A 15,671-nucleotide genomic window follows, 5' to 3' on the forward strand; every position below is an offset into this window, starting at 1 on the left:
GATTACAGATTTTATTGTTATACATTCCTCATTTGTTGATCCTTTATGTGTAGTAATTATCAATTATCAGAAAAACATTTTTTAGATGAAAAAATAATCTCCAAATTTGTTTTTGAATGTGATCAGTATTGATATCCAGCATATTCTATTTATTTGATTTTTTATAGGATGCAACTGACCTTGGTTTCAAATTATCTTTTCAACTATCGCAGAAACATCTGAAATATATCTTTGGCATACAGGTCTGTATATAAGTGCTATTGATACACAAATTCATGCATTCAAAAGCTAAGTTAGTAACGTATGTTTTCATCCATCAGACTTCCACTTAGGATCATAGTCATCATTAGTCAAAAATCCTACGTTTGATTTGATACTGCTCTTCATTTCTCTCTCCTATCAGTTAGCGTTTTCATGATGATGTATTTCTTCCCTATTACTTCATTTATAATCTGTCCTATATAATTAATTTGGGGCTGTCCCCTACCCCTTCATCCCTTCCATTTATCATTCTACAATTGTTTTCTTCAGGCTATCATGCTTTATAATGTGCCCTGCTAAGTTACCCTGTCTTCTCTTTATGGCTTTTAGAAGAGTTCTCTTTTCTTCCACTCTTCTCAGCACTTCCATATTACTTGCTCGGTCAATCCATTTTATCTCTATCATTCTTCGGTAGCACCACATTTCAAATGCTTCCACTCTTGACTTCTCTGATGATGTCAACGTCCAAGCCTCGCTTCCATGGAGAAAAGTGCTTCATATGTAGCACCTGAGGAGTTGTTTCCTTACTTCTATGCTTGTATTATCAGGGTAAAGAAAATTCTTCTTTTTGTAGAAAGCCCTCTTTGCTTGCACTATTGTACTGACTATTTATTTCTTGCTTTGTCAATCCTTGGTATTTTGGCTTCCTAGATTAAAAAACCATTTCACCTCTTCAAGCTTTTGCTTTCCTAGGTTAATGTTTGTCCTAGCTTCCTGTCTTTTGCTGTTGTCTGATACGTTGATCTTTTTTTGTTGATTTTGTACTTATATCTGGCCATTGTCCGTGCCATATTTGTCAGTCTTCTTCAAATCTTTATCTGTCTCGGCTATGAGTACTATGGCGTCAGCAAATCGCAGCATACTAATTTTTTCTCTGTGGATATTGGCACCCAAAACTTTCTCTTTGATTTTATCAGTGGCTTTTTTGATGTAAGAATTAAAAATTACAGGAGACAATGCTAACCCTTGTCTCACTCCTTTTCCTATTCTTGCTTCTGCACAGTTAGGCCTACAGTTTATCTCGGCTACTTGGTTTTGATATGAACTGTGAACAATGGTACTATCATTGTAGAGCACTCTGATTTCCTGCAGAAGTCTTTGCATTGAATTCCATTCTACTGCATTGAATTCCATTCTACACTATCAAACGCATTCTCCTAGTCCAAAATTGCTATGATAGTCGGTTTGTTAAGAATAATGACAAAAAGGAGAAATCATCGAAGGTTTTTTCTGTTGTTTTTCAAAATTATAAATATTTACATCATTTATCTCATCAAAGTGAATTACACTAAAGTATGCAGTGAATTTCTTGGGTTCTGGTGTCTGCATGTCCCCATAAAATCAGGAAAAAACAAGTCTCCTTGTCCGTTGTTTACAGGAGTGTTTTTACTGCTTACTATTTGCTTGAATACCCTCTCGTAAATTTTTGAGTCACCTCATATCACTTGGCATCAGATTGTCATCATGGAAACCCTAAAGGTAAAAGTTGTGATCATCTCATATCCATATCCATCTCATATCATTTTGTGCAGATTTTGTGGGGTCTCTAAGCTTTTGACTTCAGAATATAGTCCATCTCATATCAATTGCCTCTAGCCTTGTCAAAATTCAAATGTCAATCTGACTGTAACCAGCTTGAAATACCAGCGCAAAAGGTCATTTTATCATGAAAATAATACCACTTGTTATTAATCAAATTTTACCATGTATCAGTTTATTTTCGTGGTTGTTTTCTGTAAAATAGAGCACTGTTTTGGTTAACTCTTTTGCGCTGAATGTTGGGTGGAGCCATTGGGCATTTTCATACACAGGAGACCTAATTTTGGGTATAGCTATAGTGGATTTTTCAATGCAAACAACTGGGCATCGGCTCTAGCCAATGCGAGAGGAAGGGAAGTGACCGCTGAGGTAGCAATGGTTGAATGCATTCAGGCCTGGCCTGGGACCCATCTTAGCAAGACCTTAGCCCCACTTCTCGGCAATTAAGCCTTCCCACTCATTTATGATCATCTTCACCACAGGAATCCACTGGGAAGTGGTTATATTGTCAATAGTTATTTCAATGATATATTTTGTTGCATGCTACAATTTTTTTATACTTTTAAATGAATTCATTTTGTTCTGTGGGCAAGCAATTGTCAATAGAAATTTTAGCTTTAAAAATTGTGGAATTGTGGACTTGTGGACTTACTTACTGTTTAAAATTCCACAATGCTTAAAAAATGTTAGTAATTCATTTAGAAGAGTAAATTATTGAAAATGAAATGCAATATTTGGTTGAAAATATACTGGTAACGCAATAAGTTGACTGGATTCTTGCTAAGATAGGGTTAGAGGGTCTAGTCCAGTGGCTGTGGTAAGGGACGGTTGAGTTGGGTTCCAAATACGAGGGATGGAAATTCCAGGGTTACTCCACCCCAAAAAACAACTTGACATGGAGAGATTATAAATATTCTTATGCTTCTCATTGCACAGAAAACGTTTTCTAAATGTAAGCGCTGGCAAGAAAGGGTCAATTTGGTGTCACACATAGTGCTGTCATTGCCATTTGGTTGCAGTTTGGGACCAGCTACCACATTTTGGCATCTTATTTCAAAATATTTTATACTTAAGTTATTGATACTTAATAATTAATCAGGGTTAGTAATTACTATATATGTAGTGCTATGTATATGAGCAAAAAAAATCCCTAGAAAATTCTCTCTTTTACTGTCATTGTGAATGTGTTAATGGAATTATATGGATGGAATGTAAATGGAGCAAATGCTAGACATAAACTGCTCACCTTTAATTTTGAATTAATTATTTCTCTAGTGATTCCCTACCTGCCTGCCAGTTCAACTTCATGTGTATTAATAGTCACAAGGCTATTACCAACACAACATTGACTCCCAACTTTCCCCTATTCTTTCATGACATAGGAGCTTAGTAGACAGTTACTAATCTGAAATTCTAACTGGTTATATTGGCTCAAATTCAACTCTGTGACAAGAGTAGGAATCTGAGAAACAGTAGCTTTAGGAGTTGTAATAATAGGGTGGTTTCCTATAATTTTTTTATTGCCTAAATCGAAAGATTATTACTCATGGAGTATGTATTTCACGCTTTTAGATTTTTAAATGATGACATCTATTTTTTGTGATTAAACGAAAAGTGAAAATTTTCAAGTGCGCGAAAACATGACGGCTAAGTATGAATGCCGGGAAAACTCCATGTGACGTCGTTCTGGTTCCCGCTGCCGCAAGTGAGGTGGCCTTGGGGCGAGGCTCTGAGCACTGATATGAAGCAGGATGCTAGCAGGTAGCAGAGTACCCTGCTAGCTGGTAGCGCTTGGCTTAAATAAGGATTATTAATACCTTATCAAACGAAGAAAACTTTCCGACCTTAGCCAGTTTTAATAGGTGATTATTAAGACATGTTTCCCTGAGCTCTGTGCCTCATGCATTCATTGGTAACCTCAGACGATGTAAAACTCCTATCTACTCGTATAGAAACTAGGTCCCTGTGACGTCACGTGGAGTGGCATCGCATGGGCGCCAATCTGGCCTTTTTCAAATGAGGTTAAAATTGACCCTTGCCATTCGTCTAAACCGGTATTTCTAAAACCAAATAATTTGTATATTATGAATACACTAATGGTAGGTTACGAATCGCAATCAAACCATTCGATGTCTTTGATGAAGGAAACTACCCTATTGTAGAAGATTCGTCTTGGGAGCAATAAATGGTCTTTTTCAACGTGATGGAATTATAAGAAATCAATTTTTATGAATTTTTTGTCGATTGGAAATGAGTGGAAGATTACCTCTTTTATTGATTTTCTTTAAAGATGTTTAGCAATCTTGTAATAATTTATCTAAGTAAAAGGCTAAAAATTACTCATGGAAGTCAACGTTTTACTAATGGAGCTTTTTTAACACATTCAGTGTGGCTTCGGTCATTATGACCGAAGCATGAGCCTTTCTTTTGGCTGCTCATAGCATTCCGTGGGTCACAGATACTTCGGTGCCGCTTATATGACGTGACCGACGAGGGGTGTGTAGTCGAATGCACAGGAAAACTCAAATGGAAAGGATCAAAGTAATAAACGAAAGAAAAAAAGAATACATTGGCACAATCGGTGAATTTGTCTAAAAGTCCACGGCAGGGAACGTGTGGTTCAGATTCCTTCTTCGTGCAACATATCCTCATCTACATATTGCACTGGGTACACTCACTCACTTGGTGTTTATGTTAGTGGCTGGGTAATCTTGGCTTGCTTTGGTAATTCATCGTCATAAGTCAACAATCCTAAGATTGGTAATCCTGTTGATAAAAAAATAATTCTGAAAGTACTGTATGAAAACTGCTATTCCCATAAAAATTTTGACATTTACATTAAATATTAATGGTTAGAGTAGTAAGTGGTTCTCCGTTGGTATGCCATATCTTTCTTTGTTACTCGAGTGAATTATGGAGCATATTTCTGTTGTCTTGTGTTGCCCTAGTAATTTTCATGAGAAGTTACGTCTGAAAAAATGTAAATATCAAAGTGTTGAAGCAATTGTTCATTAGCTCAGATGTTTATGCTACTGATTGGATGCTAAAAATCTAAAAAAATATAGCATGAAAAATGATTAAATTATATCCCTAAAACAAAGACCTTGGGGAAATAAAGTTTGGAGCAAATAACCTATGCAAGGTTTACGCACAGGAACAAGGAAAAATTGAAGGAAAGAAGAATTGTACGGTAAATATATTTTTATTTAAAAAAAGTGGGAAATTCAAGCTCAATGAAATCTCAAGAGTAATTCGTTAGGCTTGAAGATCTACCGCTATGCATTTCATTTACTTATTGAATGCATGTAATATTGTGTGACGTAAGATATTTCACTCACTTAGTACTCTCTTGCAGTGCAACTCTAGGCTAGTTGGTTGGGATTGGTGAGGGTAGTGCTTAATTTCTGTTAGAATCCACCGAAACAGCATTCCGGCACCTCTTGGGGAAAATAGGGTAGTGTCAAAAAATAAATCTTTTGTTGTATTTGGTGAAACATGATTCCTCATTGTAACTTTTAATACAAGGTTAAAAAAATCAGAAGTTTTAGGGGGGCTGGCTTATATTTAAAAATGGTGTGGATCAAATGTTTTGGTATGCATTCCGGTACCTAAAATTTTAGAAATGAAGCACTGGGTGAGGGTGGAGGTCACTCCATAATTAGCCAGAGATGTGTGAATTTCACTTGTTAACTGGAGAAATGTGGTGTGTGAGTGTATTTACGTATAATGTTGGAAGAGTAAGAGAAAAAAGAGCTCGATGAGGAAAGTGAGTTGACTGTCCTAAAAAAAAGTGTTGCACACATCTCTTTTGCATTCTTTTTTCATGATTTTTATTATTGAAGTATTTTGCCGGTAAAGGCAGGTTCACAATAGTTGTACATGAATGTTTTGTGAGTTAGCTGACCCAGCCCAGATTGATCCTCTCTCTTCAGTGAACAATGAGGCATGCACCCTTTCATTCTATCAATAAATCCAATCCTCTTCCCTCACTCCCCTAGCTTACCTAACATTCTTCCCTCTAACATGGATTTTAACCTTCCCTCCCCATTCAGTACTTACTCAAACCTCTTAAGTCCTCTATCTAATCTAGAAGTTTCCTCTTTCCATCCACCTTTTCTATAACTTTTTTGTTCTTTTTTATATCTTTCCAATTGACCTTTTCCATTTTCCTTCACATCCACATCCTGAAGGCTTCCGGTCTTTTCTAGTCCTCCTTCCACAGTGTCCATATTCCACACCGTAAAGCATTAAATGCCAGATCAGATTTTCACTAGCCTGTTTTTCTACTCTTCCTTAACGATCCTCTAATCAGCAGTTTACCATTAATGAATGCCTCGGTACCTATTCCAATTCTCTTCTTGAGGTCCATATATCTGTATCCGTTTTCCTCCAAAGTTCTGCCCAAATATGTCCACTGCTACACCTCATGTTTGTGACCACCTACTTTTTTCTTCAGCCTCATATTCCTAGTTCGAGGTTCTTTTAAAAAACTGCATAACTTTGTGCTCATTGCGATTATTCATCATTGCACTTCATTCACCTTGCACTCTTTTCCTAATGCGTCTATAATTCGTGGGACCCTTACACTGACCTGCTAATCAACGCCTGTATGTGGTTTTTACGTGCGCGAAATGGTTGCGGAATTGACTATCATTTGTCTTGCCCAAAGGTTTCTACTGAATTACTATAAATGCTAATAAGGAAATAATTCCTGGTTAACGTGATAAAGACTAATTGGAAATAGTTATTGACGTAAGCCGATAAGTCTTTTTTTTTCCAAGGACGGAGTTATGATTGGGGGCCTGGCAGCTGTGGGGCATCAATATTTTTTCCAAAATATACGCGCCGGGTCGTAACTCCAAAGTGAGCAATAACTTTCTCTGTAATGAGGACACGATTGCCATTCATGCAATAGATGGAGGCCTCATTTTGTGCTTTAAAAAAATATAATCATCACCTTGGTTAGGTAATGGTGGAGGTGACACTAGTGTGCGTTCACAATCAATAGTTTCGTGGAATTAATGGTGATGATAGGTGGCGGGCGTACGAAAGGATTTCCGCATGAGCGAAACAACCGCTTGTCTACATTTTGACAGTGTGCGTGAGGTATGTAAGAAATTGAGGCGCGCTTTGTAACTCGTACAAACTTTCGCATTGTCTTTCCCACTTTTTATTCTAAACCCTCTATATTTTTTGATGATACTTTTCTTTTTCGATATTTGCGATGTGCGAATATTCCGCTTTGCGTTGGACCGAAGTTAAGGTGAAATGTACGCGGAATATTCGTATAGATGATTATATTTAATTGATTGTAAGGAAATGCGCATTCAGAGTAAATTTTCCGAAAGTGCATTCTCCTCGCGTGGTACATTTATTTGCCCGAGGCTGAGTGAACATTTGCGATAAGGAAATTGTGCTGTGTTTAACGTAACATTATGTGAGTGGATAAGCGCATTTCTGAATGTAAAATATCTGCTTCAATCCCATTCAGTATTTCGGATTCATTCATAAATAATTTTGCATGTTAAATGCTCTTTTGGTGGCGTCGAGGAACCGTTTATTAATTCAGTGAATCTGATATTGTGTATTGAGCGATGTCGTGATTAAGGTTTCATTTCATCAGTGCTTCGTAAAAAAATCGCTGATGGCCCACTTTAAGAAACGGTTTCCCCTATTGTTTGTGTACACGACAATGGCTTGCTCCGGAGTTAGCTGGAGCCAAGTCAATTCATCGCTCAATCAAATTCCGCATTGGAAGTACTTTTCATTTGAACATTACTTCTTTAAATTTGCTTTCTTCATCCGTTCCTTCATTTTTTCGGTCCAACCGCATATCATTTGAGAACTGTTTCTCATGTATATATGTTACATTAATGGTCCAGTTAGTTTTATTGAGAAATTATCAATGAATGCTTAATTTTGTGTTAGACTTGAAGGGATTTTTCATTATTTGATCTCTTATTTTGTGTTTGATGTATTTAAAATTTATTAATTTAGTTCTCATGGGTCCCCTGATAATAATGCCCAGACAGCTGAACGCAAAAAAATAAAATTTGTGTTACGTAGAAGCTGCTTGTACTGTAACCATGACTTCAATGAACACTATAAGGCGAAGAAAAAGGGAAGAGCTTAAAATGAAGCGGCATAAAAAATATTCGACGAAGTTTCGGCATTTCTTTGTCTAAGTAGGCATCTTGTAGTACCTACTATGATTTTACCAGAATTTTACGCTATTTAAAATCATTTCGCTGCGCGCCAATCGTAATTGATTCAGCGTCCGGCTGCATTGGCCTCAGCAAGGCTGGATTACCCAGCTAATGACAAGAAACAAGTTCCGCTGCGGGCTTACGCAATTCAGCTGCGGAACAATTCTATTCGTCATTAATTGCCATGTTTAACCTATGTGCGTGAATCCCCTCAGCTTTCAGTCAGATAGCACCCTAATAAATTACCTTCTTTTGTAATTCATCGACACTAGCGGATATGCTATGCTACAATATGATGCCTGTCGAAAAAAAAACTTCGGTGAGCTAATAACGGGAATTCTTGCGCATTCAAATTACATATTGCGTCAATAGGCTGGGTATTATTATTTGAATGGCTATTGTAGCTGCTGGCACACTGAAAGCGGTGACGTTCTGGCTAAAAATGGGTCGCAATAGCGTGCTCTCAACCGTGATCATTAGTTATTGTATCCATGGTCTGTACAATAGGATGATAGAGGCAGTTGGTCTGCCTTTAAAAAATTCGGCGCTCAGTCATCATATATGTCTAATGATGGATATCAAGGATTGCATCGATATATCCTTTTGCATATCAAATCTTATTATATTAAATATAGTAGAGATTATATCTTCGGAGGGAAAGGGCAAGACCAATGTAGGGCAGCGGTTCCCAAAGGGTAGGATAGCGGGCTGTGTGGAAAGGGATCGCTGGATATGTACAAATAACATGGTGAACTATGTACTTAAACTTAGACAGCCGTCGGGATTTTTTAATGAAATAACTTTGTACATTTACAAAATATCATCACATTTTACAGATTTTGTCAAAACAAAACAGTATCATTTAATAATTTTGATATCTAACTGTTAATACATTTTAAAGGAAAAAGACTTCTTTATTGAGAAACATGGGCCTGCTTTTTGTCTACAACTGTTTTTAAAATTTGGCTTAGTTTTAAATACGCATACAATAAGATCGTCTTCTACGCCCAGTTGATTTATTTCATTGGTTTTAATGTTGACCAATGTAGAAAATCCGATTTCACAGAGCTAAGATGTTGCAGAAGGCATGATGATTCTCTGAGCCGCAGGTGTTAAGCTTGGATACGCAGCTCTTCTTTGTTGCCAGAAATTGTCAACACCTTGGGTGCTGAAGGGCAGTTGCAAAGCCTTGTCACAGGATCGCTCGATGAGTTTGTCATGAATCAGTGGGTTTAAGCCCGCCTTGTTCACAGCCTGCTCGTTGAAGGGGCTAAGTATCCAGTTCCAACCGGTGCACCGGTGTGTTGATCCTAGGAAATGTAGCTAAGGATCTGCTCTCGTAGACCTTGCAAGTGAGCAGTAACCAGTTTGGACAGGTTGTCAATGTCGGGATAATCTTCAACGCTTCGATCAAGGGATGTGATGAGCTCATTTGTCAGTTCAAAGTTTTCAAGTATATTCTTCTCAACCCTGGTTGACCAAGTGGCTAATGTCCTTAAAAACGAATTGACATTTTATTGTGCAGAAAGTATGGTTTTTGTCTCTTCCCTGCAGGGAAACCTTGAGATCGTTCAGATGTTGAAATTTGTCCGCTAAATAAGCAAGTTTTAACAGACATTCATTGTCACTAAAAAAACCGGTGAGGTCTTTGCTTGCAACTTGAAGAAATTTCCTAAGCTCAGAGCGTAAAGCGAACACTCGAGAAAACACCTTCCCTCGTGACACCCACCTTACCTCTGTGTGAAGCAAGAGGCATTTGTGCTGTACCTCCATTTCTTCGCATAACTTTGATAACAGTCGACGCTGTAATGGCCGGCTTTTTACAAAATTAACCACCTTAAAAGTTTTGTTCAACACTGTTTTTAGCTCAGTGGGCATGACCTTGATAGTTTCTGCCTGGCGATGCAGAAAACAATCAACTCAGGTGGCATTAGGCATAGCATTTTACATCCGACTCACGAAACCGCTGTATTTCCCAGTCATTGCTTTAGCACCCTCACTGCAGGTTGAAATACACTTTTTAAAGTCAATTTGAAGCGAATCGGTTGCAGACATGAAAATTTTAAACATTTCCTCACCTGTCGCGTGGTCAGGCAAAGGTTTGCAAAATAAAATGTTTTCTTCAACTCTACCGTCGCTCTCAAAGCGAACAAAGCACATAAACTGCGCCAAACTCGACACGTCCGTAGACTCGTCAACTGGAATGGAAAAGTACTCACTTTTCTTTAACTTTGTTTTCAACAGATCCTTTATGTCTTGAGCCATCTCGCTAATGCGCCTCCCCACCGAATTGTTCGACAGAGGGATGGTGGGAAGCTTCTCAGCTGTATCTGGGCTGATCATTTTTGAAACCATATCCTGAGCAGCAGGTAGAATGAGCTTTTCAGCAATATTTTGTTGTTTACCTTTCTTTGCTTTTCGTATAGCCACTTGATACGATGCTAGCAAAGCACTTACGATCATATTATTTCCACTTAACTGAAGTACTGAATTTTTCTGGTAATCTAAAGCAGTTAACTTACGTTAAAAAAATCAGTTGGCTTATCTTTGAAACTGGGATGTTTACTTTTTGAATGGCAAATCATCTTGGAAGGTTTCATGCTCTCAGTCGATAGCAACTCGCTGCAAATAACACACTGTGCGTTTTCTGAGCACTGTAAATCCACACTTAATATAACTGTCTCTATAATTTCTCACCTTTCCCCTCTTCTGTTCATGATCATCATGAGAAGTCGAAGGCCCTGCACCCCTAACGAACTTATCTATAGTTAAAACAATACGCAAGCGAACAAAACACAAGACACGTACGTTCTCGAGCCACTGCTCAACTCGAACTGAATGCTCCCCACCCCTACGCTTTTGTTTTGGACAACATTCTCATCGCACTCTGGCCATCCCCTATGTAATACATCTGTTGTGCAATTTCAAGTTTAATTTTTTTAAGTGGTGACAGTTAATAGTTGGCTTCTGATTTGGGATACGGAAGGATGAACTAGTAAATCCTGGGTTGGATGTTGCAAAACTAATAGAAATACTGACAGTATTTTTGAGATTTAATTATGATGCATAAAGTCCTGTGTTTTGAGGTGCATGGGATACAAATTTACCGTGATTTATAAATCAGTTTTCAAATCTATTTACGAAGTGCTAAATAGGGTGCTCTAAGTGATTATCCTTAATTTTTGGAATAGGGAAAATCTCCGGATTTTCGTAATCCTATAACCGCCTCGTGGTGAAATCGAGCCTCGTGAGGCTACTGTTGTGTAGTCAGCCAGAGAAGAGAATAGTACATGACATTTTTCTGAATGTTTATCCGGAAGCTTGGAACTTGTAATATAAAAAAAATAGATATTGATTTTCGACCGCGTAAAAATAGCTGGTTCGATGTCGCAAAATTAATAAACCAATATTTTATCTTTTTGGAAAACATCGGGTAGGTATTGGAGGACGGTGTACGTGAATTAATACGGTACGTTGAAAGTGAGCTGGTGCAAAGACGGTCAATGAGAGTGCTGAAGTTTGTGGCGGAGGAAAGGAAGTTGGGCGCCGAGTCTCGGTGAAGGCAGGAATAATGGATGGAGGAAGTAGTGAGGGGGGTTAACTTCTCGGAGAGAAGGGAAGAAAATTGAGAAAGCGCGGAGCAAGTATGGAGGAGGAACTGCGGGAGAGACTATGAATTTTATATAGCGTGGAAGGGAGCACTCCGTATGAGGATTAAAGAAAGAAACCTCTGTCAGAAAATATTAGAAATACATTTATTTGATTGGCACCTTGAACCAAAAAGTCACAAGTTTTTCTCATCGTCATCATTATTCAGAAATCCTAAGATTGGTTTGACGCAGCTCTCCATTGCTCTCCCCTACCCGCTAGCTTTTTCATAGTGACGTATTTATTATCTTTTACATCCCTTATAACCTGTCCTATGTTACTCATTCGGGGCTTTCCCTTGCCCTTCTTCCCCTCCACCTGTCCTTCTACGATTGTTTTATCAGGCCACCATGTCTCATTATGTGCCCAACTAAGTTGTCCCGTCTCAGCGTTTCCTCGTTACTGACACGATCGATTCATTTTATCTTTATCATTCTACGGCAGCACCACATTCGAATGCTTCTACTCTTGACTTCTCTGCTGCTATCAACGTCCAAGCCTCGCTTCCATAGAGAAAAGTGCTTCATATGTAGCACCTGATGAGTTGTTTCCTTACTTCTATGCTTGTATTATCAGGAGTAAGAAAATTCTTCTTTTTGTGGAAAGCTCTCTTTGCTTGCACTATTGTACTAACTATTTATTTCTTGCTTCGTCAATCCTTGGTATTTTGGCTTCCTAGATTAGAAAACCATTTCTCCTTTTCAAGCTTTTGATTTCCTTGGTTAATAATGACTACCAAGTTCCGGGTTCTCCAGCCGCCTCTGTCGTTTATAGTTGACTACAGTTTCGAAAGCCATCCTGCTTTCGGCTTCAGGTCGAAGGTGAGAAGTGTTGACTTTTCGCCGCCTTATATAGCACTCTCCGTCCTCCCCCTGTGCGCTGATTGGTCAGTACTTTCTTCCACACGTTACCGATTGGGTAGCCATTGTCCCTGTAAATATTTGGCGTTTTATTGATTTCTAATGCTTCCCTGATCTGCCTGGGGTAGTAGCGACTCTCTTTTGCCACTATCTTCACTCTATCAAAATCAATTTTATGGCCCGCCCCACTCCAAGCAAGCTCTGCAATGGCTGACAAGTGCAGTAGTTTTTGATTGGTGGCTCTTACATGCTCCTTCATCCTTGTCGCCATTCCTCGGCATATTTCTCCTACATATGATCTTCCACTGGAACTTGGCACTTTGTACACGCCTTCACTTAGTTCCTGCGGGATACGATCTTTTGGCCCAGGTACAATGTTTTGTATTTTGGTCACGCAATCGAACCTTGTGGCCACGTCATGCTTCCTTACTATCCTGGCAATACATTCTGATACTCCTGCGATGTATGGAATTGCAAGTCGTGCCGCAGGCTTAGTCAATTCCCCCTCCCCCATGGCCGAAGCAGAGCGGGAGACAAGAGCCATGATCAAGAGGTCCTCTATTCTGACTGAAGAACAGAGATGGCGAATAAAACACTGTGGAAAATTACTACTGCTGTTTGTATCTTGTTATAATGAATTTCCACAAAGAGAACTCGTCTACCATCGATCGTGCTCACCACGCCGAGGGCGACACATTCCCTAATTCTTCCCCAAAATTCCTGCCCTTTGGGAGTTGCGTGGTGAAAGAGCGAGATCCCAGCCTGAAGTAATGTTTGGCGGGTCTTAACCCTTGCTTGGGGTACATCATATAAAATCTTGAGAAAAGCGCACTACGCGATAACGTATGTATATGGCCGATCGAAGAGAACGAACAAAAATTGACAATTAAAAACACAGAAACACGTTAGAAAGAGACACAAAAACTAGCTGACGTTTCAACGGAATGACCCGCTATCTTCGGTGCCGAAGGTGAACATTGGTAAATAAAACGAAGGGTAACCTTTATATATATAAATGCTGGCGAGTAATATATGTGAATCTCATTTGTGTGAGTGTTAGTCTCGCTTCACTGGAGGATGGGGTACATTTTACAAGATTCATTCGCTGAGATTACACTTATAACTTCATATCCAAAACATTTCGGATTTTGGGGTTGGACCACATAGATGCCCCTCGCGTCGGCATTGTGAATAAGTTCTAAGTTCTGAAGGGTAACCTCGCGAAGTCAAAAGTGTCGATTGTTCTCAAATCCCATTTATTGTTGGTGGTAGGTTTAAATCTCATTTGTGTGTTAGTCTCGCTTCATCAACATTCTCTTTGTTCGCAGGGCGTCCGTGCTTTCGGGGCCTGCAGCTTGGCCCTTGGTCCGCGGCCCCGTGGAGGGCTCGCACATGACCCTCGACGCCTCCTGCTGCTCCGCTAACGGTTGTCCTCCTGTTTCAACCCGCTTGACCCCCACGCCCTTGGCTGGGGTGGACCCAGCAAACGTCCATCCGCCAGTTATCCCTCCCCCATCGTCTCCACGGGATGGGAAACCCCTACGATTCCGGTGAGTATAGCAATCGGATTCAATTGATGACGAGTTCAACGTGGTTACTCGTTCCATAATGTGTGGACGTAGATTCGGTAATTAAATGTGCATTCTTTTGTTAAATGGCGTTAATATTAAAATATTGTATATTAAATTTACTTTCAGCATAATTTTTTTATCCGGATCGAAACTTAAATTTTGTTTTGATCTTGAATTTTTGAATATCAGTCATATGTAGTGATTTATTAAATTCCATTTAATGTTGACTATGTAAATTGAATATTTACATACCCTTTAGGGGAATTAGGGTGATGCTTTTATAATTGCTCTGTTAAAGGTACCAACAACGGAATATTTTACTTGAAACCCATGATAAATGGCACTATTTCTAGCTCAAATCCGTGCTTGAACCAAGGATTAACTAAGTCCCATTCTTACTCATGCAAAGTCATGCTTCTACTTATTCAACAGAGAATTTTCGCTGTGTTGCTATCTTTCATCTCCATGACCAGGATTTCTTATTTTTTGAACTTCCTTATATCCTTCTATCGTTTTTGTTAGGATTTACATAATATTTTGTGTTTTTAGTTAAATAATCCTACGTTTAGTAGATGTATCTGGAATCCCCTGCCAAACACCTTAGAGGTGGCTCGCAGGGTATTATGTAGATGTATTAAAAATATACTACGATGATGTAGGTTATTAAAGCTTAAATTTTATGAGTGTACGCTGGTAGTGATGACGCTTTTGAACCACCTTATGTTTTTTAACATACGCTTTAATTGCTTTTACTTATCCTATGACGTAAGAGTTGACTTGGATAAAATTCCTCTCTTGTGAGCGAAGGAGAAGATAAAGGTATCAGTAAGCTTTTTACTCACGAATAGGTTTTCGGGTATTTGAGAAACTTGGGTCGTTACTGAGTTTGCATAATTTATCCATAATGCCTTTATTATTTTGGTCGTTTCAAAAAGTATTTCCCGTAGAAATTCACCCTATTCGTTTTATATTCCGGGAGTCGAGCAGAAATTCAGGAGAAGTTTGGTCGTTAATGAATTTTAAATTAACTGTTTTCGTAGCTCAGCGAAGGAAAGAACTTATTGTTATGATCATCCTCGTGACGAGTCGTGGTTCCTCCGAATGACATCGTAGATGCACCACAGAAATTGGCAGTCGTGACCCAGGGATATTCTATTTAGGCTTCGGAATTTATTAGGGGAGCTTTATAATTATTAGACACACGATTACTTACTTGTTAATAACGTGCCCTGTTCTTTCTTGCCTACCGGAGATCTCATCGATGAGACGTCGATTTTAGTCGTTCAAAGCTAAAACAAAATATTAAAGTATTTTCAATTCAAGTTTTAACTGGAAATAGAAATTTGCATGTACGTGGCATGGCTTCATATACCTGATCTTCGCCGAAAGAGTTCGCGCGTTTGTTATGTCTGTGACTATCTAACCGTAACTTAAATATTTAAAATAAAGAGAGATATACGGCTGAAAATGAGGAAAAATCACCGGTATTAAATCTCGGCTGCCTTAGCTTTTGGTCAACCTTATATTCCGTTTTGAAATTCTTATTTACCATGAATTATTACTACGTAGGTTAGCGCCGAAGAAAA

At 38.8% G+C, this 15,671-nt stretch overlaps 1 protein-coding gene across 1 annotated transcript in view; it reads left to right on the forward strand.

The window, feature by feature from the left end:
• LOC124159198 (glycoprotein-N-acetylgalactosamine 3-beta-galactosyltransferase 1-like) overlaps positions 1–15,671 on the forward strand; it is a 118,478-nt gene that overhangs the window by 940 nt on the left and 101,867 nt on the right. The window contains exons 2-3 of the mRNA XM_046534843.1: positions 168–242; positions 13,843–14,064. Of these exons, the coding sequence (XP_046390799.1) occupies positions 14,043–14,064 (22 nt within the window). The 5' untranslated portion in view covers positions 168–242; positions 13,843–14,042. The remainder of the gene's footprint in view (positions 1–167; positions 243–13,842; positions 14,065–15,671) is intronic.

Source organism: Ischnura elegans, chromosome 5, assembly GCF_921293095.1.
Source record: "Ischnura elegans chromosome 5, ioIscEleg1.1, whole genome shotgun sequence".
Classification (NCBI taxonomy): domain Eukaryota; kingdom Metazoa; phylum Arthropoda; class Insecta; order Odonata; family Coenagrionidae; genus Ischnura; species Ischnura elegans.